The sequence below is a fragment of the Buteo buteo genome, chromosome 9 (genome assembly GCF_964188355.1).
Source record: "Buteo buteo chromosome 9, bButBut1.hap1.1, whole genome shotgun sequence".
Taxonomy (NCBI): domain Eukaryota; kingdom Metazoa; phylum Chordata; class Aves; order Accipitriformes; family Accipitridae; genus Buteo; species Buteo buteo.
In genome coordinates this window covers 44,351,231-44,379,163 of record NC_134179.1, presented here as the reverse complement: position 1 = coordinate 44,379,163, position 27,933 = coordinate 44,351,231, and the positions used below count along the sequence as shown (strand labels likewise).

The window sequence follows — 27,933 nt, the reverse complement described above, 5'->3', positions numbered from 1 at the left end:
TCCCACCTCCCCTTCGCGGGTCCCGATTGGCGGCGGCGCCGCGCGAGGCGGGAGGGGGAGGTGGTTGGTCAGGGCGGGGAGCGGGAGCGGGGCCGGCGGCGGCGGCGGGGCCGGGATCGAACGAGCGAGCGGCGGCGAGCGGGTAGCGGCGGGCAGCGGCGCGGATGGGGCCGGGGGTGCGGGTCGGGGTGAGGGGGAACCGGGTCGGGAGGCGCTGAGGTGGACGGTGAGGCCGCGCCGTGGGAAGGGGGGGGGCGGGTCACGAGGCGGCGGCGGCGGCGGGGGGGCGGTGGCGGCGGTGGGTGTCTTAAAGAACCCGGGGCGGCGGCACATGGCCCCGCTCGGGACCCCCCGGGAGTGCTGGGGCTTTGGTGGCTCCTCCCGGGTACCGGGAGCCGCCCCGCCGGGTTGGGGATGGGGAAAGGGCGGGGGGGGAGGTGGCCCGGGAGGGGCGAGACCGGGAGTTCCCGTTGGCCAGGGATGCTTTGCCGGTGGTGGAAAACCCCTGAGGGTTTTTTTGTTTTGTTTTGTTTTTATTATTTGTGGAGCCGCTGGAAAGTGGGGTGAGGAGTGAAAGGGAGTCGGAGCTGGATTCCTTCGGAGAGAGGGGAAGTTGACGCACCGGCCTAAGAATAGCTCAGGGAGGGGAAGTATGGACAATATTGTCACCAAAGGTAACCTCCGCCGGTCGTGTCAGGAGAAAAAAAATAAAATCAGCCTTTCTAGTGATATTCCCTCAGCTTTTCAGGGGTGGGAGCCCCGGGGGAACCGCCGTTTCCCGGTGTAGTAGGTCCATGTGCAACGTTTAGGGTGGTGCCTGGTCGGCGCGTTATCGCGTTTGCTCTCCGGTTTTATTTCAGCCGCTGATGAAATTGCAGCCAGAAGCGGAGGAGTGTTTGGACCTTCCCCTGATCGGGACCTTTGACTCGTAAAAGGTTCCTTCAAGAAGCTTCACGGAGCAGAAGAGGGGAAGAAAGAGCAGCCGGCTGTCAGAGGGAGCAGTACCCCGTCCTGGAGCGTGGGGAATTGGGGGGGGCGAGAGGAGTGGCTGTATGTGGAGTTTTTGGACAGTAAGTCACGTGGATTTTTATGTAGCTGCATGGTCTGTGTTAGAAAACAGTTCTGAAAGAAAGGAAAGGGCAAGGAGAGGGTGGAGGCTGTCTTCTGGGGAAGAGTTTGTTCCTTCTCGAGATTTAAATCTTTAGTTACACTGTGCTGGTTGACCACTGAGTTCCAGAATTTTAAAAGGAAAACAAAGTCGTCCTGAACCCAAAGTCTTGAATGTTCTTTAAACTTCTATCCTGTTGTTGAGTGATAACCTGAATGCCGGAGTCATTGCTTTTTTTTTTTGTTTGTTTGAAAGTGGGGCGGAAGAAAGACAAACCCAACCAACCTGTTGTGTGGAGAATTCATCTGACGCTGGTGTTTTGTTGTTTTGGTTTAGTTTTGTTTTTTTTTTTTTAATTCCCAAACCCTCCACCTGTTTTCTTTTCTCCTCTGCCAGAAATGCTTTCTCTGAAGAAATACTTCACCGAAGGCCTCATCCAGTTCACCATTCTGCTCAGCTTGATCGGTGTTCGTGTGGACGTGGACACCTACCTGAACTCGCAGCTCCCACCTCTCCGGGAGATCATTCTTGGCCAGAGCTCCGCTTACACCCAGACCCAGTTTCACAATCTGCGTAACACCTTGGATGGATATGGCATCCACCCAAAAAGTGTAGACCTGGACTATTACTTCACGGCTCGCAGGCTGCTCAACCAGGTGAGGGCCCTGGACAGGTTTCAGGTGCCCACCACTGAAGTCAACGCCTGGTTGGTGCACAGAGACCCCGAAGGCTCTGTGTCTGGTAGCCAGCCCAACGCCGGCATCGCCCTAGAGAACGGCAGCGGCCTGCAGGATGGGAGCAGTCCTGACAACGGGGTGAGAGAGAGCGGAGCTGAGCAGGGCTTTGGGGAAGAACTGGAAGATTTGGGAGCAGTGGCTGCCCCGGTGAACGGAGACCTGACCAAAGAGGTAAGCAGGACCTTCTTTTGCCTGTGGTGGGCGGGGGGAAGGGGAGCCTTTGCGGGGGCTCTTGCCCTCGGGTACCCATCCGAGCGAGCGGTACTCTGTAGGTTGTGCGTGTTTAGCACTTGGGAAAAGTGGGTCCCCGCTTGGGAATGGCATAATGCTAAATTACGGTTCAGTGAGAGGGCTCTAGGGATGTGTGTAGGGTGGGTTTTTCCTTTTTGTTTGTTTTATTCTTGGTCTGAAAGTAATAGTGAAAGGAGGGGGGAAGGATCGGGGTCAGCGTTTCAACCTGTGCGCGGAGCTTTGTGTTGTGAAACCGATGAAACGAGACTGGGAAATAAACAGGGGCATTGGGTAACAGCCTCATCCCAGGTGCCGAGCGGGTGGTTGGGTTACTTGGTTCTGGAGTTCATCCAGTGGCGATGTTTATTGCTTGGTTTTCATCACAGACGGGTGGGGAGAGGTGAACTGGAAAGTGGTTTATTTTTTCTGTCTGAGCACAACCTTTTGGAGGCTGTGATGCAATGCTGGTCCCCGGGAGCTGCTGCTCTTTTTCCTTTTTGGCACCGCTCTCTTTGTCACGGCATGTTCGGCGTTTCCCTGGCCGTGGCGTGGGGGACGTTAGTGTTGATTTGCAGCGTCGGGTCCTTCCAGCGTCGCTCTTGCGTCTCATAAATTGTGTCTCGGACGAGCTGCTGAGGCGTCTGGGCATGGAGGGAGCCGAATTCAACTGCTGCCACCCCTCTCCCCTGCAGCGAGGGGTGGGCAGCTTCGCAGGCAGCTGTCGCGGATGCCTGGGGCTTTTGTCATGTGGCTACGGCGCAGCAGTAGGCAGGGAATCGAGTGAGGAAAGCGGTGTGAACGCGTGCACACCAGAGAGACAAAGGTGATGATTGTTTAGGGTCTGGTATTGATGGATGAGCAGTGGGATGCTGCCGTAGGAAGTGTGGATCGTGCCTCTGCTGTACCTGCAGGCAGCTCTCCCCTGCCCGTGGGGATCTCCTGGCTCCGGAGGCGTTCGGGCTGCGGGACTGAGGGTGAAAACCCTGGTCTGGGTTTGCAACCGGCGACCTTGGAGGCGTCAACGAGAGGAGCTTCCGTTGGAGGGTGGCAGAACACAAGGCAAAATGTTCACATGTTCAGCTTCTTCCCTGATAATTGAGAGAGGTAATTCCCTGTCTTGGGAACGGGGAAGAATTTGATGAAATGCCTTGTACAAGGTCACGCGCAGCCCGTGGAAGACTTTGCTGTCCTTTCCCAAGTCCGGTGTTCTTGGCTGAGGGCATTGGGTCTGGAGAGCCCTTCGAGTGCAGTATAGAGAAACGAGGATCAGAATTTAGAGAGAAATGCTGCAGATTTGAGTGGCAAGAGGCCGATAACACTGCTGTTTTCCAGAGGCCTGCTTATTTCTGTCTTAAAATACAGTTCTGCATTAGATGCCATTGCTGCAAGTTGCCCGTACGTGGGGTGCGGCTGCAAACCCGGACAGCTCAGGCTGGACTTGCTGGGAGTGAAACTCCTGGCCAGCCTGGGCGATGCTGGGTGGGAAGCACGCTCCTCCATGCTGCGGTTTTGCTCCACTCGCTCCTTCAGGGAAGGGTGGGGAGATCTGGGTCTGCACCTTCTCTGATGCCGGGTGTTCAGGCATCCGTGCTCTTCCTCGGGTCTCTTATTTTCTGTCTTTTTTTTTTTTTTTTCCCCCCCCAAACTCTTGGTTTGGACAGGAGGGGAGGGTGCAATGGGTTCCAGGTGTGCTGCGCTGCCGGGGGCACAACGCCCGGGCACCCAGTGCCAGGAAATCCCGTCTGCCGAGCCTTCCTCGCACACCCACGTCACACCGTCGCACCGTCACATCGCCCTCTCTCCCCCCCTCCGGGGCCAGCAAGACCGTACTCGCTGCTGGTGTGACGCTTCAAAGCGCCGAGTCTTATTTCAAAGCGTTATCCCAGTGGGGTTTCTTTTTTGGGGGGGTGGTTTGGTTTGGTGTTTTTTATTTTTTGGTGTCTTTGTCTGGAACCTTGACTCCCCGAGCAGCCGCCCAGCCTTTCCGACGGGAATATCGTGTGAGCTCTGCAGCTCCCAGCAGCTGCTGCCTCTGGAAGGCACCTGCAGGGCTTCATCCTCCCCCACCCCCCCCGTCCCCATCCTCCTCCCATTCGTTAGGTGGACGGTGATGATATGCAGATGGCTTCAGGGCCGGGGTTTAAATTTTTCCATGACTTTTCCTGGCACTTAAAATATTGCGACTCCCCACGGGTCGTGTGGGCCAGGCGCGACCTTGCTGGGGGAAGAGGGCTGTTATTAATAATTTTAGGAGCTGGAGCTCGCCCTTGGGTGCGGTGCGGGGCGCTCGGGGTTTGCAGCGCTGGCTGGCAGCTTGGGGAATCATCCAAATTGTGGGGTTTTTTTTTGTTGTGTGTGTTTTTTTTTTTTTTTTTTTTTTATCCTGGGGTGGGGGGGTGCCCCCTCCTTGTTAGCCTAAAGACAAAGCTGGGTTTAAGCCCGAGTACTTCCCTCTGCAGCATTGGGGGTGGGGAAGGGGTGGGGTGGGGTGGGGGAGGCACCGGCTGCCCTGTGCCGTTTCCACAACAGGAGGATAAAAATACGCGGCCGTCAGACATGTGATGAGCTGGTGGTGGTGCTCAGCCCCTTGTCCCCGGCTGACAAAGCCCCCCCCCCCCCCGCCAGCTGAGGGAGGAGGGGGGGGATCTCCTTACACTTGGCCTTGCCTCTCCAGCCGCCATCGTTACCGCTCCGTCCCGGGGGGGGCCATGTTCGTTGTGAGGGGGCTGCGGGAAGGGGGGGGGGGGGGGGTGAGGACCGAACAGGGGCTTTGCCCTCGGGGTGAGGGGGCGCGGATCGCCCCCCACACACACCAATGCGGGCCGGGGGCTCCCGGGAGAGGGAGCCAAGGTCACCCCGGCCTTCCCTGCCTCCTCCGGGGAGCGCAGTGGGCTCCGGGATGAGCCCACTCCCCCCCCCCGTCGGTGGTGCGGGCCGGCGCGGTGCAGGGCGAGGCCGGGCCCGGGGAGGGGAAGGGAGGGGGGGGGCGGACCCGCTGCGCCAGGGCGGGGGAGCGGCCCGGTGGGCACCGCGCGGCCGCTCATTGGTCGAGGCGTCGGCCCCCGGTCGGTGGCGATTGGTCGGGGCGGTGGCCTCCGGTGGCGCGGATTGGTGACGAGCGAGCCGGCCGGGCGTGGGGCGGAGCTTGGACGACCCATTGGCGGAGAGAGAGAGAGAGAGAGAGAGAGAGAAGGGGGGGGGCGTGGCTCGAAGCCGCCGCCGCCGCCGTCGCCGCCGCATCCCGGCGGGGCGGGGCTGCGGGGGGAGAGGGGGCGGGGCTTGGCGGCCGCCGCAGCCAAGGTAACGACGGGGGAGGGGCGGGCGGGGCGCGCCGCAGCCCGGCCCGGGCAGGGCGGCGGGAGCCGAGCCCAACCGAGCCCGGCCCAGCCGAGCCGGTGCAGGGGTTGGTTGGGGGGGAAGAACCGCCGCCGCCAGCCCGTACCGGGGGAGCGGAGGCGGCTCCTGCAGCAGCGGGGCCGCGGGGCACCTGTGGCCGGTGGGGCGGAGCGCGGCTCCCCAGCCGTTCCCCGGCCGGCGATGCGTGCGCGGCGCCGCGCCCCGACCAGCCCGCCCCACCATCACCGCCGCCGCCGTCGTCGCCTCCTTCTCCTCCTCCTCCTCGCTCCCCACCCGCCCCGTTCCTTTCCCCGGGGACCATGATCGGCGTACGCCGCGGCCCGGGCGGCAGCTGGGGACATGAGAAAGGTACCGGGATCGTACCGGGGAGGGAGGGAGGGAGGGAGGGTGGTGGATCCCCGGCGCCGCGGGGATGCTGCTGGCCCGGCGGCGGGGGGGGGTGAACCGGAGCGGGGGGGGGGGGGGGGGAGGCGCGGCGGCGCAGGCTACCGGAGGCGGGGGCTGCGGGGCGGGGACCGGCGGTTTGGGTGCAGGGTAGGTTCCGTGGCCGGGGGAGGGGAGGGGGGGGCTGCCCGGAGGAGGAGGAGGAGGAGGAGGAGGAGGAGGAGGAGGAAGGGGGGTTGTGGGGGTGCTGCGGGCAAGCCCGGTAACGGCGACGACGGCGGCGGCGGCGACGGTGGTTGAAGTTGCATCAGGTGGGTGGAAATGCGGGGATTTTCCTACCGGCGCACCCCACCCCTTATGCAAATGGCCGGGATGGCACCACGGGCTGATGCAAGGCGGCCACGGGCGAAGCCGCCACCGCCGCTAACGGGGGGCCCCGGTGGCCCCAGTCGTTTCTCCCGGTGGAGAACTGGCGGCTCATGGGAGGCGAGGAGGGATGGGCCGGCGTCACCCGCCATGCAGAGCCCCGCAGAAGAGCTCTCGGGGACCCCCGGAGGCAAAAAGGCCCCCCGGGTCGTCGAGGGAAGGCGGGCGGAGAGGAACGGGGTGCTCGGCGGGTGGGAGTGGGAAAGGAGGGGTGGGGGGGTGTCCCTTGGGAGGGGCCGGTGGGTGGGGACCCTGCCCAGGGCTGAAGGAAATCTGGTCTGTCTTTCAGGACATCGATTTGATTGACATCCTGTGGAGACAGGATATTGATCTCGGCGCTGGGCGAGAGATTTTTGACTACAGCCACCGTCAGAAAGAGAGCGAAGTGGACAAAGAGCTGAGCGATGGGAGGGAGCGCGGGGACAGCTGGAGGAGCGGAGGGAATGAGGTCTTGGATAGAAACCTGCTAGTCGATGGAGAGACCGGGGAGAGTTTCCCTGCGCAGGTAACACCCTTGGGCCTGACGAGCTGGGGGTCTGCACCCGCGGTGATGCAGCGCGCTGGGGGTCCGTGCTCCCGCCGAGGCGGAGGGGAGGCGAAGGGCCCACTGGCCGGCTGTCGGGGCTAGCGGCATCGCGCGTGACTTTCACTGGGGGTTCTGCTGAGCCGCAGGATAAGGGGTTTGCCTGGGTGGACGAGAGGATTTGATGCTGGGAAAGTGCAGGCTGCCTGCCGGGCCGGGGAGCCGCAGTCGAGGCGGGCAGGGTAATGGCCATGTCACCGTCGGCAGGACGCTAGGACGAGGGCGGCTGGTTCTTGCTGTGCCTTTTGGTCGTCTGGCAGAGGCGGTGGCGCGAGTAGGCGCAGAGTCCCCTCCAGCCTGTAGCCGAGTCCTTGCGCTGGCAGTAGGTGAGGCTCGCCGGGAGCGGAGGCAGCACGTTTCCTTTCCCCGCTGCGCTCGGGGGCTGCTCTGACGCTCTCCGGAGCAGGAGGATGGAGTCTGCGAAGCACTGGGTGGGGCCTCTGGCTCTTTTTGGATGCGCTGTAATAAAGCTCTGCTGTAAGGAGCTCGTTTCTCATCACCACCTCCCTAATCCTGGGGCTACAACTGCTTGTGTTTTACATTCAGGTGCCCGGTGCGGAGGATCAGACAGCCCTGTCCCTGGAGGAGTGCCTTAGGCTGCTGGAGGCCACCTTCCCTTTTGGGGAGAATTCGGAGGTGAGTGGATGGGGCGATGGCTTCTGCCCCTCGGCGGATCCGGAGGCGGCGGCGACGCTCCTTCACTCGCTCGCCGGGGTTTCGGTGCCTCTTGTACCCCTAACCCAGACCGCAGAACCGGCAGTAAATTGGGTTAGCTTGCTTAAGGAGGCTCCAGGCATCGTGCCTGCGAAACTAGCAGTAGGGGGGTGGTCACAATTAATTAAAGACTTCTGGCTTTGCTTCTAATTAGTTCATAGTGAACTGTGGAGGAATAACTGCAACCAGTTTGCTTTGAACAAAGGAGAAGCGATTGCCCGCATGGAGGTGGAAGGGCATGCGGGATTGCTGGCTCCCTGGCCGCGGCTGATCAGCCGGGGACTGACTCTGCCTCACGTGGTTAGTTTCCAGCTGCGGATGTCTCCACCCTGAGCGAAGCCGTGCCCGGCGAGAGCAGGTCCACGGGCATCCAGACCAGCCTGCTGTCTCCTCTCCTCACCGAGACCGAGTCGCCCTTCGATCTGGAGCAGCAGTGGCAGGACCTCATGTCTATCATGGAAATGCAGGTGAGCTTGAGGTGGGGGGGGGTTGTGGGAAGGCATTTGCCCCTCCAGGCGCGTGTTGCTGCTCTGCTGAATTTAGGTTCGATGGCTGTCCCGAGCACCCGATTCCTGGGCAGTCGTGGTTTGGGGTTGGTCGCAGCTGCTTTGGTTTTGCCCCAGCCTGTGTGGCGACACTGTGCTGCCCGTGTGGCGGTTGCTGCTGCTGTCTGAACCCTCCTGCAGCTGGGCCACTGGAGAGAGCCCCTTCCGTGGGGTCTAGAAGCATTGTCCTGTCTCTTTCTGGCACGCACCAGGAGCGAAGGCAGGGCTCGAGCGTGGCTCATTTACCGAGCTGTTTCGCATCTCTTCCAGGCTATGGAAGTGAACAACACAACCGCCGAAAACCTGTACAACGGCACGAGCGGAGACCTGCTGACTTCTAACTACAGCCTCGCTCCGAACACTCCCATCAATCAGAATGTCAGCCTGCATCAGGCCTCTCTGGGTAGCTGCTCACAGGACTTCTCCCTCTTCAGCTCGGAAATCGAAAGCCCCTCCATGGCTGGCAGCTCGGCCCTGCTCCAGCTGACGCCGGACAACTCCACCGGCCTCAACACCACTTTCGGCTCCACCAACTTGAGCGGCATCTTCTTCCCTCCGCAGTTGAACAGCACAGTCAACGAGACGGCTGGCCCCGAGCTGCCAGACCCGCTGGGAGGTCTTCTAGACGAAGCCATGCTTGATGAGATCAGCTTGATGGACTTGGCGATTGAAGAAGGTTTCAACCCGGTGCAGGCCTCGCAGCTGGAAGAGGAGTTTGATTCCGACTCAGGTCTTTCTCTGGATTCTGGCCACAGTCCTGCTTCTCTGAGCAGCTCAGAAGCCTCCTCCTCCTCGTCCTCGTCCTCTTCGTCCTCATCCTCTTCCTCCTCCTCGTTTTCTGAGGAAGGAGCTGTCGGCTACAGCTCAGACTCTGAAAACGTGGACTTTGAAGAAGCGGAAGGGGCGGTTGGATACCAGCCAGAGTACAGCAAGTTCTGCCGCATGAGCTACCAGGACCCGTCGCAGCTCCATTACTTGCCTTACCTGGAGCACGTTGGCCACAACCACACCTATAACATGGCGCCGGGGGCCCTGGATCCCGAGGAGCCCAAACTGCCCAGCGCGGGGAAGAAGAGCAGCAAGGAGAAGCCGTCCGAGTTCCTGGACAAGCAGATGAGCAGGGATGAGCATCGAGCCAGAGCCATGAAGATCCCTTTCACCAACGACAAGATCATCAACCTGCCCGTGGAGGAGTTCAACGAGCTCCTCTCCAAGTACCAGCTCAGCGAGGCGCAGCTGAGCCTGATCCGCGACATCAGGAGGCGAGGCAAGAACAAGATGGCTGCCCAGAACTGCCGCAAGAGGAAACTGGACACCATCCTGAACTTGGAACGGGACGTCGAGGACTTGCAACGGGACAAGTCCAAACTGCTCAGGGAGAAGGTAGAATTCCTCAAATCCATCCGCCAGATGAAGCAAAAGGTGCAGAACCTCTACCAGGAAGTGTTTGGCCGCCTGCGGGACGAGAACGGCCAGCCCTACTCCCCCAGCCAGTACGCCCTGCAGTACGCCAGCGATGGCAGCGTCATTTTGATACCTCGCGCCGTGGCTGACCAGCAGGCCCGGCGGCAGGAGAGGAAACAGAAAGACCGGAGGAAGTGAAGGGACGGCGACGCGGGAGGAGTGGGACACTCGCTCAAGTGAGAACTGGAGAAGGGCTGAGCCTGGAAGTACTTAGAGGAACTTTCATGCCTTCTTATCCGATATATCTTCTCAAAAAAAAAAACGTGACTGCTGCCGGTCAGTGTACGGGAGAGACTGCGGGACCTGCAGGCTGAGTTTTGAGGGCTCCCTGCGGGGAGGGACGGGGAGAAGCGGACCCTGCACTGGCGAGCCCGGCGCCTTCCACAACCTGGAATCCTTTGAGCGCAGGAAACGAGCTGGCATCACTGGTGGTGAGATTGGCAGAGGTGGAAAAACTACTGTTAGGAACTGGCTTTAAATAAGAAAAGAGATTTAAGCAAACGAACTTAAAACAAGTTATAGGAGAGACATTTTTTCTGAACTTCCAAAGTTCTGTGATTTCAGGTAGTTGGGTTTTTTTTCTTGTTTTTTTTTTTTTTTTTTTTTTCCTGAACCAGTTTTGACATCGGTGTGTGTGATTCAATCTGACTTAATTCCAGATTAACCAATGTCCCTTCCTAGATCAGACCAGTGCACACATGGAAACACAAGTGGTGTGACTTCCATTAACCCTTTCCAGCCTGAGGAAGCTCAGAGGGGGCTCCCGGGAGAACTGTTACTGTATGTGTGGAGGAGCTGTGACGCCTTGGGGAGGGGGGGGTGGGGGTGGAGGGTGGGCACATAGAGCTTTAGGATTTTGGGAGGGGGGGGGGGGGTTGTGTGGAACTGGAGAGGGTTAACAGAACCAGTGCGATATGCGTCCCCCCACCACACTTCAGAGCATGTCACTGCCGCCGAGCCAGCGCCGTGCTGGGACGCTGAGACGGCACACGCAGCAGCCTGCATGCAAACGCTGTCTTCTCCCACTGACTGGCTGGGGAACTGCTTGGGGAGGAAGGTGGGGAGGGTCGTTGGGCCCCTGGCGGCGCCCCCCCCTTCCCCGGTCGGCGTACAGCACAAGGGGAGCGGAGGGTCCCCACCCCAGGCCGTGGGCTTGTCACTTCTTATAGAAATTAGACAGCTGTTAGGATTCCTGTTTCTTAACCGCGCTTTGATTTTTAGGGCTTCAGCCCTGTTTTTCCCTATAGGGTCTAGAGTGCTTGTGTTGAGTAAAAGGGAGAAGCCCAAACGTTCAAAGCTGCTAAATGTTCTCTTTGCCATAAAGATTCAGTGTAACCGTGTGATCACATTATAGGATTCTCTTCTGTCCCTAGGTGTTGGTCTGACTTCCTTTGTTTTCAGGAGGGGGGTGGGGGTAGTGCCTTGATCACTGTCGGTCTCCGCCACGGAGACGATCCTAGAAGCTGTATTTACAATATAGCACAGCTGGGAGTGTACTGACTTTACCAGCAACTGAAAAAGCTTAAAAATGGCTTTTCCTAGCCAGTCCTGTGCATGTGATACGGGGTGAGGGCGGTGCGTCGGAGGGAAGACTTGGGGTGGTAACTCAAGGGAAGGAAACCTGGTAATGCCGGAGGGAGGCCTGGAGCTGCTGAGAGGGAAGATGTCTGGTCATGGGCACGTTTTCCGGGCTATGGGAAAAGTAGTTGGATCTCGGAGCGCATTGTGGGGTGTTCGGTGGGTTCACTGTGGCCCCGAACAGCATGAGACGGACTCGCCGAGACCCCGGCGGGCTCTCCCATCCCGGAGTCCTGAGATTCAACGGCTTTACTTACGCATGAGACGAAGCACAAGTGGTGGAGATGTGGGTGTGGGGAGGTTGGAAGGGAGCCCTGCGTGTATGTTTTAAATTATTTTCCTCTTAGAAACTTTATTTTAATGATCTGTGACCTGTCAGGGAAAGAAGAGAGATTGTGTGAGCACAGGACAAAAATAAAACGGCTTATTCACTGTACAAGCATTTGTTTCATGGAATTTTTTTTATTTTTGTAAAAGATTAAGCGTGTCGGGGAAACAAAACAGCCGCCTCTTGTGGGTCCTTCTCACCCACGGTAGCTCCTGGCTCTCTTCTGCTGTGCTGAGCTCAGAACAGGTCTGGTTTGCCTCCAGCGATGGTCTGGGGAGGGAGTCGCTGTCATCCCAGCCTGCAGGTAACAGCCTTGGAGGGGAGGAAAATGAAAGGCTCCTCGTTTGTGGGAAACAGTCAGCTCTGGCTTAGCCGCTTTTTTCCTTGCTTCACAACAGTATCTTCTTAAAGAAAGCTGAGGAAAAGTGTGTTTCTAGTTAAATGTGCAGCTGCGTGGTGCAAGTTGTGCGTCCCTCGGCCAAAGCCACCAAAGCTGCTGTAGTTCAAAGGCCGGGGCCCAGCTGGGTGCAGCGTGTGGCCGCGGGTCAGAGCTGCCTTGGCACAGCCTGATCCCTCTCCTTGGTGTTTCGACTCCTGGAGCCGGAGTGCGGTGTCCTGCTTTCCTGTTGGGTGAGCAAATGGCATCGGCGCAGCTCGAAACCTCCCTTCCCTCTTGCAGCTCCAGCCAGCCCTGCTGCTGTTACACAAGCCCCACCTTCCCCACAGGTTTCAGCTGTAGCGTTGGTTACGGAGCCAAAGTTTATTCAATCATGAGTGTATTTATATCAGGCTCTGCAGGCCAGCTCCTGTCCTGTTCCCCTCCCTGCAGGATGAGGCCCAGGCAGGCCCAGGAGGAGCAAGGAGACCGAGCCCTTCGTCTCTGTGTCTGGAGGAATACGCTTTTCCAGCACCTTGGTCTTGCCACGGAGCCGACGGAGGGGCATCGCTGACCCCTCGGCTCAGCTTTTCCCTGTGCTGTGGCTGTCCCCACCTCGCTGCCTGTTTGGGCTGCTGGTGGTGGGAAGGTCTGGCTGCAAAGCCGGGGGGCAGCTGCCAGGCTGGTGGTGGCTCCAGCCCCTGGTTTAGCAGCTCCGTTCCCCAGGCAGAGCTCGGTTCATGTCCAGCCGGGCTCAAGGGCAGGCCCTGACTTCGCTGCTGTTTTCCGTGAAGGGTTTTGTGCTGCCGGGGTGCAGGCAGGAACCCAGGCCCTGCAGAAGATGACACGCGCAGCTCCGATGAGTGAACTGGGGATGGAAAACTGCTCCTGGGAACTGCTGATGCACCAGCGAGAGACTGGGCTGGCGCTGAATCGTTGCACTTGGAAGTAGCGTTTTGGGATGCCTTCCTGGTGTCTCAGCATCATATCATCTCTATATATCTTTTAGTTATAGCCGCCTTTCTGTAAGGCTTTAATACCCACCACCTTATTGGCACTGCTGCTTGTAGGCGCTGTGTTTTCTCAACTGGCGTCATTACTACGTAGCAGTTCCTGCACCCCTACACTGAGTACGCAACAGAGCCTATCACTAAAAGCCAGAACATCTGGGTGAGATGCTGCTGTGGGGACCTCAAAGCCTTCTGTCCACCAGCCTTGGCCAGATACAACCAGAAAACCAAGTAGAAAGTGCACTGCCGGCCCCACTCTGCTCCCCGATGGTCTTCTACCGGGGTTCCCCATGGGGCAAATGTCATTTCCCTGGAGACTAAACCGCTCCTTATGGGACTGGAAGTTTGTCTACTCCTGCTGCCAGAGTTGAGCCCAAGCCAGCTCTACACATGGCAACAGCGCAGCCAAGGGGAACGTGAAGCATTAAAATACACACTCTGAGGTGCTTCCTGTCTCTCTTCCTGGGCTCTAGGGTATTTATTTCAGATATTCCTTCAGGGGCTGTTTTAGAATGTAATACTGGCTTGCAAATAAAACCTGCAAAGATTTCCCCCACCCCAGTGATGCTCTGAGAAGGTTACAGCCCTCCCCGTGGGGTCCAGAGAACACATGGACACAGGAGGGGAAGATGCACTGCTCTACCCAGGTTCTAGTCTCCCTTTGCTGCCTGCCCCCCACCACAGAACAGGACCTTTTACTTTGTGTCTCCACTCCTACACCCACACACGTCCTTGCTCATGCACAAACATACCAGCAAACCCCCATCTCCCTGTCAGGGAGGCTCCAGGTGAGGAAAGCGCCGTTCCCCAGCCTCCGGTACGGCTTCAGAGCAAACAAGCCCAAGCTAAGAACAAGCCTGACAAAATCCATTCGGCTCTGGCTCCCTGCCCGTCACATCCCGTGCGGGGCAGCTGGGCACCGGCCTTTTGCAGGTAGCGAGGAGGGACAGGAGCTTAACCAGCTCTGCACCTCCGCTGCTGTCACTCGCATGTCATGCCATGCGCTGTCAGAGGCACAGGCTGCCTGCCAGCCCGTAATCAGGTGAAGTGCAGACCTTTCATTTTCCGAAGCAGGAAGCACTTAGCCACCAGCGGGGCCTCGTGCCTCTGATCTCGGCGAGAGCCGTGGCTCAGCGGCCCTTTGAACCAGTGTCCGGCTGCCGCCCGAGCCCTCAGCGTGGCAGTCAGGCAGCTTCACGCCGGTGTGCTTGCTTTCCTGGGACAGACCCTGGTTTCTGTCAGCCTCTGCTGCAGTGTGGGGGGACAAAGAAACTGCCTCTGCCTCTGCCTTGCCCCGCTTCTGGCAGCCCAGGGCAGCAGTGAGCTCCAGGAAGACACCCTCATCATCAACCGCACATCTCTGAGCCTGTTATGAGGCCTGGGAGACTATTTTCCCGTGCCTCCGTTTCTTGAGAGGTGACCCATCCCACTTACAGAGTGCCACAGTCAGAGATAACCGGTACCCAGAGATGTGGTGCCTGCCGGCAGCTCACACGGGAGCCCCACGTACTCGGTGCGGCCACAGTCCCACCCCCAGGATGGAGCAATGTGCATCTTCCAGCTACCTGCTGCGATCGATCGCCCCAGAGCCTCCCTAGGGAACCGCAGCCTTCTTACGTTCAATTAAGTGGACGTTACCCCTTCCATCTCTAGTGATTAATACAGGTTTAATTGCTGCTTCTGCTGGCTGCTGGGGCAGGGCAGATATTTCACCGTCCCGCTGGGTATAGGCTGTGGTGTTGCGAATAACCTGGATTTCAACTGGCTGCGTAGTTTTGCAGCCCTGAGCGCCAGCGAGGGGCTGGCGGAGCCCCTGTTCAGCCCTGAACATCACACAAAACCTCCCTGCCTCTCCCTGCTCCATCCTGCATCCTGCAAACACCAGAAACCTCTGAGCCAGGAACCACAATCCTCCTCCCAGGAACGCTTCAGCCCACTCTGCTGTCCACAGAACTGCATGGAGTATCAGCTGGACTGAGCAGAGGAGGACAGGTCTATTCTCCATGCACAGGAGCCTGTGGCCTCCAGCAAGGCTGTATCAGGAATAAAGCGAGGCCATCTCCACCTTCAGCCAAGCAGTCACCAGAACCATTGCCAGAGCTTTAAAAACCCATCCGTAAACGCAAAGCGACAAAGTCTGCTCAATGTTCAGATGAGAATTGAAGTAAAGGTCACTTACCCCACCTCTGGTGCCGGATCCTGGCTAGGAACACACGCAGCGCACGCTCCCTGCTCAAGCAGCATCTTGCTACATCAAACGAGGTCCCAAATCACAGCTAGTCCTCTTGTCTCCAGGGGCGAGACTCGACTCAGGCCTCTAGCCACTAACCTCTACGACACCTCTTCTCCAGATGGAAGTCAACATAAATCAGAACCCGCTGTCAGCTGCTCCAAAGCTCCTGCTGCTGTCGACACCCAGATCGGAGCCACCGGCTAACCTGGGCTGCATCAGAGCTAACCTTGCTCAGAGAGAACCACAACCGCAGGCTAAATTCCCTCCGTGACCTGCTCTATACCTCGTCACTCATCTCATGGACAAAGAGCTGGAGGAAGGAGCAAGGTAGAGAAGAAAAAGATCAGGATTATAAATCTAAAATTTTATTGAGACAAAAAACTGACAGAGCTTGGTATGAAGTTAAAATCCAAACACGTACTTTACATTTAAACAACGTTTTCACAGAAACCTAAACACATGCTTTTAAAAAAAGGTTTGTACAATGCAAGTCTAGATACATACCACCCTACAAGGAGGTGCCAGGAGTCTGGTGGGGCTCATGACTCCAGACATTAAATAGTTCAATATTTGTAATAAATCTGATTAAAAAAAAAACAAACTCAGAATATTCAGGGTAACACATCCAGCTCCAGAACCAATGTCTGGCTTCCTACAAACAATCACTTGTTATGGGAGAATACGGAATTTATTTTTTTCTTGTGCTGCTGTTGATTTCCTCTCCCTCCCACAACTAAAGGGTTCCCAGTGCTGCTGGCTGGACAGTCAAATTAAGGTGAGTAAAGGTACAAGTAGTCAGAAGTCTCTCTCCCCCCCCAATTTTGAGAAATAGCACCTTGTAACGGAAAGAAGGGTAGAAAGGCTTTTAAAGGGTTAAAATCCATTCCTGCCCCGCACCCCACCCTCCCACATACAATGCATGTGTCAGTAACTGGCAGTTCTGCTTCAGGACAATACGAATCACAAGTTTGCATTTTCACAAGTCTCCCCTCATCCCCCCCTACCCCCCCCTTAAAAATTGCTCGCAGGGTTTTGAGGATCTTGGCTCCAGAGATTTGGACATTCACAGTTTCAGTCTCATGTCAGTGTCCCTGTCTCCTTAGTTCTGTCATCAATACTGGGCTCTCCCCTCCCCCCTTTTTTTTTCCTTTTCTGAATTCAGGTTCTAAAAAAGATCTGGAAATGATCTGGAACATTGTCATCAGACCTCATCTCCCTCCCCCCACAATGAAACAAGAGACCAATTTCCCCACATCCCTCCCCCCAGCCCCCCAAACCAATACACCAGTAAATAGCAAAAGAAAAAAAAAAACCAAAACCTACACACATGCTACGCTGTAAAAATGCAGAGTTAACACTATTGGGAAGAAGGCTGTGGGTTGCTGAGATGGTCTTTGAAGAATAAGCAGTATCCATCTGCACTCCCTTTCCCCAGCCCACCCTCACCAGTGATAGTCCTTCATGGAAGGGGCTTTGCTTCCTCTCCCACAAGCTGCAAAATAGACAGCCTCGAAACAAACACCCCAATTTCCCCCCCAACTCTCCCAGTAGCCCCCTGCCCTTCCCCCCCCCCCCTCAAATTGAGCCGGGCTGGTTTGAATCTGTACACAGCATGAAGCTGCATAAAGCAGTTGAGCAGCTGCAGGGCACAGAAACCATACTGGTCTCTTCAAAGGGCATCTTCTCCAGCCATCTCTACGCTCCCAACCGAGCAGAGCTGCGTTCTCTCCCTCTTGCTCAAACCCACAGTTCAGATCTTTATACAAAGGCTGGCCAGAGCGGGTGCCAGGGGTTAGTTCTTGTCCTCTTTCTTGTCATCGTCCTCTGAGGGGTAGGAATGCCATGTCAACCTCTCCTCATAGAACGAGATGACCACCTGGGGGCACTTGATGTTGGCTTCCTTGGCGGGGACCAGGTCGGCCTCATCGGAGTTCTTCCTACAGGCCAGAGCAGAGATGCAAGTTAGGGGGCTGTGGAGGGGAGGCGGAAGAAGTGGAGACCGGAGAAAAATCAAGAAGCAGCAGATAAATGGAGTCCCCGAGGCGCTTGGGGGATCCAAGCAACTCCTTCCCGAGTGGCTCTGGAGCAGGGAGAAGCAGCACATGAGCCCAGGAAAAAATCAGGCATGAGTTCAGCTCTGTGTTGTCGGGGATGGGGAGAGAAGCCAAATCAAAGCTGCAGCCCTGCCCCCAGCCACTCCGTACTTCTGAAACGGTGCAAAAGCAAATGGCTCTCACACCTACGCCTGACTGGTTTGGCTCCCACCTGCGCCAGCGACAAGCCCTGTGTCACTACAGCCGAAGGGGACGCGGTCATCGTCACGGCTCTCCTCTGGGTGCAGCCTTCCGAAACTGCAGCCCGCGCCATGACACCATGCCCCTCTCTCTCCCCAAGCTCGCGCCTGCTGCGGGGGGACATCTTAAGAGCCACACAATCCCAAGGGCCCTACCTGCTCGTTTCACATCCACGTTAGCCTCAGCGCAGAGGGTCACCTCAGGCAGCAGCGCCATCGCGAGAGATTTCATGCCAGGTAGCAGGGACTCCCCAGGCGCAGGTCCTTCCCTCTCTGGCACAGAATAAGTGAAGAAGTGACAGACACAAAGACACACTCACCACTTCATCAGGAACATGAGCTCCCCGCTGGAATCCGTGGCACCAATGATTCGCTCTGGCTCAAATCCTCGGGCAAAGCCTCGCGGTTTCTCTGACTGAAAAGAGACAAGTTTCCACTTGTAGCATCACCAGGGTGACAGCCACAGCCCTGTTTCTGGTCACCAGGACACACTGGTGGCTGTTCAGAAAGGCTCTGCATATCAGGTGCTCGAGCTATAATGACGAAGGCCAGCGGGGAACTGAGAAGACCACTCAGGTGTAAACCCACTGCATGGAGGTGACCTCCTGCCGGACCCCGGGCAGCACGGCAGAATGCCCTGCAGGCGATCTCATTTCCAAGGCCATGCTGGTCGAGCTCTTGTGCTGGCCAAGATTCAGCAGCTCTTGGGATGAAAACCAGACTGCAGAGACTTTAACTGTCCCTTTTCACAAGCAGCTATTGAGCACCCTGAGCAGGAGGCTCTCCGCTCCACCTTGTTCCCCCTTCCTCAAGGGGCAACAGGCAACTCCTGCCTCCTGTTTCACTCCTTCTGCGGCTCTTCAGAAGAAGCTGGGGCTCTGTACCCTTTTGGTTCAAGAACTGGCCTTTCAATTTAGTGCTAGTACTGGCTCAGCATTCACCAAGAGGCCTAGCTTAGACAACAGTTCACGCCTCCTTCCAAAAGCTACAGCTTTTCAAAAGCACTTCAGCTGTGTCTTGCTGAAGTGCAATAGTTTCCCTTCCATGCAGCAGAACAGTTTGACTGAGGTTTTGGAAAAATGGCTGCTCTAGCTACTAGACACCATGCCAAATGCAGGGGTAGGGAGGTGAGCACAGAAACCCCACCCTGCCTCACCTCTTCCTTCTTCTTCTTTGGTTTGCTCTCCTCTCCTTTGTCCTCTGTGTCAGACTCTGCTTTGCGCTTGCTTCCCTCAGATTTCTCGCTCTCATGTGCAGTTTTCTGGGACTGAAGGAACTCTGCAATGAGGTCTGGGCAGTCAAGGTTCTCTTCTGGCTCCCATGTGTTATCTTCACTGCAATCAAAGACAACAGCTTAGTTTTACATAGGGGCAGCTTGCTGCAGCTTTCCCTCCCTAGAAAAGTCCTGGACACCAGGTCATGCGGAGATGCTGAGAGAAGCAGCCGGCTGGATGCAGGTGTCCTCACCCCATGAAGCAGGACCCTGCCCTGATCCAGGCAGGGATACAAGAGGGCAGGGCAGTTAGTTGCCTTCTTGGGAGAGAAATGCAATTCATTTTATCTGGCTGCTTGTTTCACACCAGGTTTAAGTGGGGGAAGCCCCACCAGGGCACTACACAGCCTGTTTGCAACACAGAAACGGGACTTTCTCACCTAGGTTGTGCTCCCATAGCCCTGATTAGAGCTCGAGGTATTTAGCAGTGCCGTTTTTATCATTACGGCTGTCCTTGGCCTGTTAGCTCCATTTTAAAGACAAGGAGAGGCGCAGGGAGACTGAGCTACCTGCCCGGAGGGTTTGGGAGCCAAAGGCAGAAGAGATGCTTGTGCTGGAGCAGCCCAGCACCCACCCCGCAGCAGCAGGCAGGGAGGCACTTACTCTGAGAAGCCTTTCCACTTCAGCAGGTATTCCACTTTGCCCTTTACCACTCGCCGATCCAGGACCTTCTCCACCACATACTCCTCCTCCTCTTCCTCTAAGACCTCTTCCACTTTCTTCTTGTTCTGTTTTTTTCCCATTGTGCTGGCCAGTTTTTCAGCTTACGGGCGACGCTGCTAAAAGAGGAGAGAGAACCACAGGTTTGTGTCAAGGTCAGGTTTGCCAAACATACTGGATACACACAGGCAAAGCACAGCGCAGGAATGCTGCTTTGGAGAAAACAGGCACATCCAAAGTAGATAACACACAAAGAGATGGGCCAGGATGGTCCTGCCAGTTGAAAAGGCAAACAGGAATCTCCAGCAGGAGCTGCTGCATTTACACAATGCCTTTTTGACACACAGCTTTAGCCTTTTTGTCTCCCCAGCACCTTATTTATTTCATCAGTTCCATCAAGACTTTGCCTGATTCCACCCATACTTTGTCCCTGTTTTCAGCATACCATGTCTTGACCTTGTTGCTCCCATGTGTTGCCCACCGACCTCCAGAAATGAAGCTGCATCCTACGTCAGCTGCTCCACACCTTGTCATTCCTCTGCCAAGACCCTTACGTCCCCCCCCAACCTGTTCTCTCCCCTTCCCTCATCTTGCTGGCCTGCCCTTCAGCTAAGTTCAACCCTGCCCTGAGCTGCAGAAAGCACTTGCAGAGCTGTACAGCAGCAGGAGGGAGACTGCACACTGCTGATATTAACTGAAAGTTAATAAATAGTTAATCCAAGTTAAATACAAGTCATAGTCCCTGATACCAAGCTCCCCATGTTAATTTCCTTGCTGGTTCATGGATGTGCACTCTGGGATATTTATCTAACTCACCAACCCAGAAAATGTTTTTTTCTCCTTATCTTCCAGAGCTGTTCAGACAGTCAAAAATTCCTGCATAGTATCCAGTCCTTGCTGGGAAGCGGCAGAAGTGATGCAGAGCTAGGATAACTCTCTGGCCCGACACAGCCCAAGGCTACCAGCCGTAAATGGCGCAGCACACAGGTAACGTGTGACGGGCTGGTGTGACGGGGCAGCCCTCGGCGTAGCTCTCTGCTTTCCGCTCGTGGAGGGGGGGACTGCAGAGGAGAGGCAGCCCTGCCAACACGCCGGGCGCTTCCCCCAGGCTGAAACGAAACACCTCAGAGAGCCAAAAACCACAGAGAGGCCCCGCTTCCCTGCTGAAACCCAGCTCAGACCAGTAAGAACACCACAGCCCGGCGGACCCAGGGTCAGCCTCTTCCCACTGCTGCTGGGGATGGCTGTGCGCCTCATCCCTGCCCTGTGTCCCTGCTGTTGGGCAGGTGGTTCTGCTAAAAACACCCCTGGTCCTTGCAAATGCTCTCCAGCCACTTCATGGCTGCTATCAGTTACACCGACGGGTCCCAGCCCCACAGCCAAGATCCTGAGTCACCACACAGCCCCCCAAGGGAAGGCACCAACGAAGCATCTGCTTGTGTGAGAAGGTGGCACTGGAAGGGTTTTTTCTTTAGGTTCAAGGAAAACACAGAGCCCTCTAGTACCTTGACCTCATCATCAGCCTCTGCTCCAAAGAAGTCTGCACAGCCAGCCGAGCACGCTGAACAAGTTGCACTGATTTAGATTGACCAAAGGGTCAGGAGGTTTCAAATCTCCCCATCTGTTATCTCTGATAAGCAGCTACGCCATCACAGAGAGCCACTGGCAAAGCTGGCAACGAGACCCAGACTGCCTGAAACCAACTCTGTACCTCAGCCTCCCAAAACCCCACCCTGCTGAACAGCTGCCCAGGGAGCTTTCACAGCCTAAGCGCTGAGGAACATGACTTCTCTTTTATTCCAGTAAAATACATATTTTCTGCCAAGCAAAATGACTGGTGAGCAGGTCAAACATTACCTGCCCGGAAACTTCCGTTTTGCCACTCAGGTTACTATGAATCTTCTAGAATAAATTTCAGCTGGCAAAATCTATGCAAACTGGGGCTGGTTTATACGGCAAAACAAAAATCCTGCAGATTTACACTGGTTGAAGGCGATGTCAGAGTTCAGCAACAGTCTCAGCTCTCGGGGTACAGCTGGATGAGCTCCCTCGTGCACAAGATGCTGCTGAGCTGAGTGATCAGCTGCCATTAGAGTATCCTTCAAAGGGGAAGTCTTAAAAACAGGCCCCACAAAGCCCAGAAGATGTACTGCCAGTTCAGACCAGCAGAAGCCACAGCAGAGAGGATGGGAGGGAGCGCAGCCGAGCCAGCACCCTCCAGACCACCCCGTCTCCGCTGCTATCTCCAGACAGGGCTCGAGGGTAGCCGAGGAGAGCAGAAGAGCACAGAGGGAGAAAGCAGCAATTCTCTGCTTGGCAGGCGCTGGACCAATGTGTTTGTACTTTGGACCCTGCTACTGTACTGCTGCTTTCAACCTGATCTTGGTGTACGAGCTGTGCCAGCGCCTGGGCTCTTGCCTCAGCAGGGCGATCAGCCTCCAACCGTGCTTGCTGCCAGACAGACATCTTCCCTTTACACCCCACCCCTCAACGCACCAGCCACAAGGCAACCACAGCCTCCTCACTTGACGGCAATGTTGGGGTAGAAGGAGGAATGGACACTTTCCCCCTGCCACGGCACCCAGAGCTGGGGCTGCTCATGAACCAAGCAGAGGACTGGCAATAAAGGCCCGGCCAAAGTGTTTGCTAGCATCTAGGGGTGCTTGGTGGTCACTGAGCAAGTTGGGAAGTCCCAGAGCCCGGCCTCTGCATCACAAGCCTTTTCCTCCTTCTGCTCATGTTCAGCACTAGGAACGTCCCCTGCCTTTCTTTTAACTGGCAGTCTCAGAAGAGGGCTCAGCACCTGAACGGGCTGCAGAGCAGACAGGGACAAGGGAAGAGTTTGTTCTGCTACTGCACATGCTGCACTGTGCTCACACGGCTCCAGTGTCCACCAAAGGTGAAAACTAAACCCACTCCAAAGTGTTAAATGAAGTGAGAAGTTCCCTGCCCTGTATGGATCAGCAGCTGAGGTGGTAGTAGGGATATTCCTGCAGACAGGCAGTACTTCCCCCATGGATCCTTTATTCAATGCCACAGGACACCCAGCCCCCCAAGGATGAAGTTTTATCACCCTATTCAGTGGGGGCAAAAAAACCAACCACCTGGAAACAGCTCACCAAAACAGAGCTGTACAAGAACATGCATCAGAGAAGCTTTTCCCTCCTCAACTCCTGGGCTGAAATACACTGACAGCATCTTTAATCAAATGCCAGACGGAGGCAAACCCGAAGCAGCGAGGCTCCTGGTTGCCTGCAGACTCACCGAGGAGGAGGCCAGGCTGCCTGGCACCGCCTCAGTTGGTGTGCAATACAACAATGTAAAGCCTGCAACCTACCGCCAGCATCTAATCCCCGAACAGGAGCCAGCGCTGCAGCGGGAAGCTAAGAGATCGTGTTTCACTCTTGAATTCTTCAGGCAGTTCCTTCCTCCTGCGCAGGACAGCCTTCCTCCTCTCCATCCTCCTCCTCTGGCACTGCATGGCCGTCAGAGAAGGGGGCCAGAGCCAGGCATGCCACGGCAGAGGAGATTCCCAAGAAGGTGCCATCACTCCTCTGGCTACTACCAGCAAATAAATTCCAAGACAACCTGGAGGGGCTAGATCTCAGGCTTCCCCTCTCTCAGCAGGGACTTCTGTTCAGCTGCAGCCAAAACGACTTTATTCGAAAGCGCTGTGGTTATTGCTTGGAGATAGACTTGTTTTTAAGGCACCTAACGATGCTCAGCTGGATCGCCAGGCCTCTTGAGCAGGTTCCTAAGAAGGCAACTGGATCAAAGAGTCTAATGGTAGAGTCTGGCCAAGATGAGCTCAGAGGGGAGTTGCTAGAACTAGAGGTGGTGTGTAGGACAGGTAGGTATGGAAAGGGAGATAGAGAGAGGCAACAGAGCAATGCAAGCAATGCAACACTGCGGATCCATCATTTTATTGTGGTAAGTGCTGGGCAGAGAAAATGCAAATCCAAGGCCAGGAGCAGTTTGAGAAAAAGCTTGCCAAGGGGAGAGACAAATATACCAAAGGGCTGCAGCAACCATATCTTTAAGCGTATGGCAGGCAGCAACCTCTCCAAAGTCCCCAGACACTCAGGGACCGTTCCTTTCAACAGATGTTTCCCTGTTTCTGCTAGAGGCATTTACACCACAGAGTGCCAGTGTCACCCCCTTGCACGGGCCTGCTCTGCCTCTGTGGGTTCTCAAGATGTCTGCTCCCACGCAGACACAGGGCTGGCACCCAGCTGCCTGGTGACAAGCCGTCCCCTCGGCATTTGTCCCTGTAGCAGGGACAATGTCTGGTTTTGCCTCCGGAGCCTTCAAGCCAGAAAGGTGCTCTGGGCAGATAAGGCCAAGCTGTAGTTCACAGCGTCTGCTGCTAAAGACAGTACAGATTTTAGTGTTCGAGCCAGCAGCACAGAGACAAGCTGCTGCACAGGCCCCTCGCTGCACTGCAGTCAAAAACGCAGCTCGAGTGTGAGAAAGGGACTTCAGCCCCCCGGGGGGGTACAAACTCAACTCGTGGCTTTATCTGTGAAGCATCTGAGCAGCTCCCCACACCCTCTTCCTCCACGTCAGGAATGCCTCTGTGGAACAGAGTGCTCGACAAAGATTTCAGCCTTCTGTGACCGGGAACATCCAAACCCTCCAATTTTAGTTATTAAAAACAAACCACAGCCACCCAAAGTACTGACTGGTTTGTAGTCTCTGGAGGAAGGGGGAGAGGCTGAACAATCCCCGTCTACTTGGACACACAGCGCAAGGAAGACTTACCCCGTGCTCTGCTCCCTCATCCCCAGAGCTTTCAAGTAAACACATTTCACTCACACCAAGTTCCTGCGCACAGAGGTGCAGAACGAAGCCATTTCATTTTGCCTGGGCATTTTTGGGGAGGGCAGACAACTCCTATTACATTTACATGAGCAGTCTCATGTCTATAGAATTTGGGGCTAGATGACTCCTGCCTGAGAGACTTCATCAGTAGTATGTTTCCTAAAATTCAGCTTCAGTTTTCTACACTTAATGTGTGAAAAAAGTTGGCTTACACTGAAAAATATGATTTCAAGACAGACTCAGGATGGGCCTATGCCAGATCTTTCCATTTTCATTCACTGCTTCTTATCTAACACTCAAGGCAAAGCTGAAATCCTTTGTGAAGGGGAAAGCAGAACAGAGAGAGACCAAAAGCATAACTTGGTCTGCAGCTAAGAGGAAAAGGATCCAGGACACACCTAAGCCACTTGAAAAGAGTTCAGACTCCGGTAGAAGGCCATGAAGAAAGAGACCCAGCACAAAGGTGTGTACAAAAGCCTGCATTATTGAGGCAGGAGCAGACAGAGGAGCAAGAGCTAGCACTGACAGCATGTCATCGCAGTAGATCAGAGTGAAGCACATGCTGGTAGCATGAGATCTCCTGGAGAACAGCATCCAGGTAGTGAAACCACTACCAGACAAATACAAATTCACTCAGCCCCGCTGGCTGGGACCAGCTGGATCTTTGGAAGATCGCGAAGTTCTACCTAATACCATTCCGTGATGCCTGGTGCTAATCTTTTCAGTAGAAAGTTTAACAAAGGAAAGGAAGACCAGACTACGAAGAAAAATGTGGAGACCCAGAGGTTTAATTTGCATACAGACTAGTTCCATTAGCTGCATCTTAAAGGATTAACAGTTCAGCTCAGCTTTAATGAGTTTTAAACTTAAAACATTTCCTCCTCCTGCCTTTCTCAAACTTGGCTGGGATCACTCATCTCTTTAAAGACTTATGAGCACGCCAAGTTTATTCCACACGCGCCAGGGAAAGGCAGCAGGCATCTTTCTTTTGAAGTGGGAACAAGCATGTTAAGTCTTCCACTCTCCAGAACCTGAAAACAGCAGAAAATATTTCTGGAAAGTTTGAGTGAAAGCTCAAGCCTTTGAGCGGAGACCAAACTAAAGAAAAGCCACAACCTTCAAGCTCAGCCACATCATTTCCAGTTAAATTCACAATCCATGAGAGAATGCACCTCTGGATTTAAGAGAAACACACATGCAGCAGTAGGAACGTTACCTCCCTGCTGAAAAGAGAACCTGAGGTAAGAAATCCCGTCATGCAGACAGGAATTTTGTAATGTGAAGGTGGACACAACTTCTGAACTCTTTAGATCAGATAAACACTCATGGAGTCAGAGCAGGGATTTAACATTCTTCTTCCTTTTGTAGAAAGACGAGAAAACATTGTCCCAAGTGCTGCAGGACTCCCAGCTTTCCAGTGGCCCCCCAACAATGCTCCCTCTCCCTCTCCATGAGCAAACCCAGGCCCCTACAGCACCTTCCTCTGCCAGCCTTCATCCCTAGGGACAGAGTGACTGCATCTGGGGGTATTTCCCCCAGCGGCCCCACGCTCAGGAGCTGCCTGCCGGCACTCGCAGGCCCTTCACCTGGTTATTTCTGCATTTCACTGGCATTGGGCAGTGGGGTTAGAGCAGCCACATCTGTTTCTCATCGTTTTCACTGCCAGGATCTCAAGCACTAATAGGAAAGCATGCCTGGGTCACAAACCCTATGGGGACTGTTGACTCCGAACATACCCATTGCAAACACCTTCCTCTCTCAAATGCACAAGGGATTTTTGTTGTTTTTTTTTCTAAAGTTAATAAAATCTTTCACAGATAGAGCCTGTAATTATTCAGCCAGAAAGCCCTTTTCTACTTTGATCTCTTGGTTTTATAGGAACAACATATGAGCTTGCTGCTTCCAAACTGATCAACCCAATGCCAAGAGCACTGCCCCACCTCTGGGATCCTCACACTCAGCCCCCCGTCTCCAATGCTCCCCACCCAAACTCAGGCCACTTTCCAGTCCCTGCCATCTCCTCCATGCCACGTGGGAGTGGGTCAGCTTCACAGCACAACCCTGAGCCAAACCCCGCTGCCACCCTCTCAGCCAGCCTCTGCACTCCCGGGGCAGTTCCCCATCTGCCACTTCCTTGACAAAGCTTCGCCGCCTCCTTGTCCAGAGATACAAATCCCATTTTGGCTCCATCACCTTCCCTTTCCAGAAGTCCTACTCTTCCCCCAAATGCTTTGCAACGCGCATTCCAAGTGCGGCTCGACTTCCCCAGCTCCAAAACCTCCTCTCTTGACAAAGGAGCCAGAGAAAGCCAGCTCTGCTGGGGAGCTGCCCCGACACCCAGCCCGCGCTGCAGGTGAGCAGGGACTCGACCCAAACACAGCTCCTGCCGCATCTCCCCCCTCCCCTTCCCCAGCGCATCCCTGCTTCCAGCCTGCCAGCCACAACCTCCCTTTTCCTCCACCTCCTGCCAGCCTTGCACCGAGGTCTCTGCAGGAGAGCTCTCCCCCAGCCCCAAGGCCCCACGTCCCCCCAGCTCGCTCCCCAACAGCTCTCCTCCCCCTGGCCCCCCGGGATCGGCTGCCGTCCCACTCCCTGCCCTCCTACAGCCTGCTGAGCCGCTTCCCGCTCATTCTCCCCGCCAAAAGTTGACACTCATCCCCTCCTTGCTCTCACAGCAGCCGAGCCTGAATCCCCCTCCTTCCCCAGCCTCCCCCTTTCCCTGAAGCTCTCCCCCCAGGGAACACCCCCCTTCCCTTCCCCGCACCCCAGGGGCTCCAGCAATGGTTTTTTAAAGCACCATCCCATCCCAATGCCACCTTGCTCCCCCCAGAGCGGGGACCCTGCTCCAGCCTCTCCCCTCCCACCAGACAATTCCACCCCACAGCCCCTGCCTCAGCCCAGCACACACCCCCCTCCTCCCCATTTGCCCAGACCCCCTGCAGCAGCCCCTTGTTCTCTCCTCAGGCACCAGCCCCCTCCCAGCACCCCAAGGCACATCTTTCGCCTCTGTCCAAAGGCACACCCCGCACCTCTCCCCAAACCCCTCAGAGCCCCCTCAGAGCCCCCTCACCTCTTCCTCTCCCCCACAGACCCTCCAGGCCCAGCTTTGTCCCCGGCCCAGCCCCTCCTCACTCCCAGACTCGGTCCCCCCCCCCCCCCGCCTTGGAGGGGCACAGCCCTGCCAGCACATCCCCCTCCCCCAGCACCCCCCACTAACGCTTCTCCCAGCGCCCCCAAACACCCCCCTTCCACTAACACCCCCTCTCCTATCACCCCCAAACACCTCCCTCCTCTAACCCCCCCCTCCCAGCACCCCAACCCCCCCCTCCACCAACACGCCCTACCCCAAACACGCCCCCCACCCCTCTCCCCAGCACCCCCCCCCCGCAACCGCCATCTCACCACCCTAAACACCATCTCCCGCGCCAACCCCCCCAGTAACGCCCAGTTCCTCCCCACCATCGCTCTCCCCCCCTCCCAACACACACCCCCGCCCCTCCCCCCCACACCACCACCCACCCCACCCCCCCCCATCCGCGGCCCCACCCGCGGCCCCCACCCACCTTACACAGCCCCGCCAACGGTTCACCGAGGGGAAGGGGCCTAGCGGGGTACGGGGACGGGCGGGCGGGGCGGGTCGGTTGGCACCGTCGGGCCTGGCCGTTCTCCGTCCGCCTCCCTCGAACAAAAGAGCCCGGCCAACCCCAGTACCCGCCGCCGCGCACTGCGCCTGCGCCGCGACCCGCGCCCGCCCAGCTCCGCCGCGGGGCACCCTGGGAAACGTAGTCCGCCACCTCTCTGGGGAGGGGGAC

At 56.4% G+C, this 27,933-nt stretch overlaps 2 protein-coding genes across 5 annotated transcripts; one reads left to right on the top strand and one right to left on the bottom strand.

The window, feature by feature from the left end:
• Nucleotides 1-63: 63 nt before the first annotated feature.
• Nucleotides 64-11,566, top strand: NFE2L1 (NFE2 like bZIP transcription factor 1). 3 transcript variants are annotated; one of them, XM_075036425.1, is made up of 8 exons: nt 64-142; nt 549-674; nt 861-1,070; nt 1,505-2,016; nt 6,533-6,748; nt 7,373-7,462; nt 7,846-8,007; nt 8,356-11,566. In XM_075036425.1, the coding sequence occupies exons 4-8, from the start codon at nt 1,507-1,509 to the stop codon at nt 9,685-9,687; spliced, it is 2,310 nt and encodes a 769-aa protein (XP_074892526.1). In that variant the 5' UTR covers nt 64-142; nt 549-674; nt 861-1,070; nt 1,505-1,506; the 3' UTR covers nt 9,688-11,566. The 3 variants fall into 3 exon arrangements, with proteins under 3 accessions (XP_074892526.1, XP_074892528.1, XP_074892527.1); XM_075036427.1 differs by lacking the exon at nt 549-674 and having other exon boundaries at nt 75-142; XM_075036426.1 differs by lacking the exon at nt 64-142 and having other exon boundaries at nt 305-674.
• A 3,851-nt stretch (nt 11,567-15,417) lies between these two features.
• On the bottom strand, nt 15,418-27,847 carry CBX1 (chromobox 1). Of its 2 annotated transcripts, none has more exons than XM_075036428.1 (5): nt 27,685-27,847; nt 19,244-19,419; nt 18,524-18,701; nt 17,688-17,782; nt 15,418-17,011 (listed from the first exon to the last, which is right to left on the bottom strand). In XM_075036428.1, exons 2-5 carry the CDS (start codon nt 19,381-19,383, stop codon nt 16,867-16,869), a joined length of 558 nt encoding a protein of 185 aa, XP_074892529.1. In that variant the 5' UTR covers nt 19,384-19,419; nt 27,685-27,847; the 3' UTR covers nt 15,418-16,866. The 2 variants fall into 2 exon arrangements, with proteins under 2 accessions (XP_074892529.1, XP_074892530.1); XM_075036429.1 differs by lacking the exon at nt 27,685-27,847 and adding an exon at nt 20,117-20,135.
• Nucleotides 27,848-27,933: the final 86 nt, after the last annotated feature.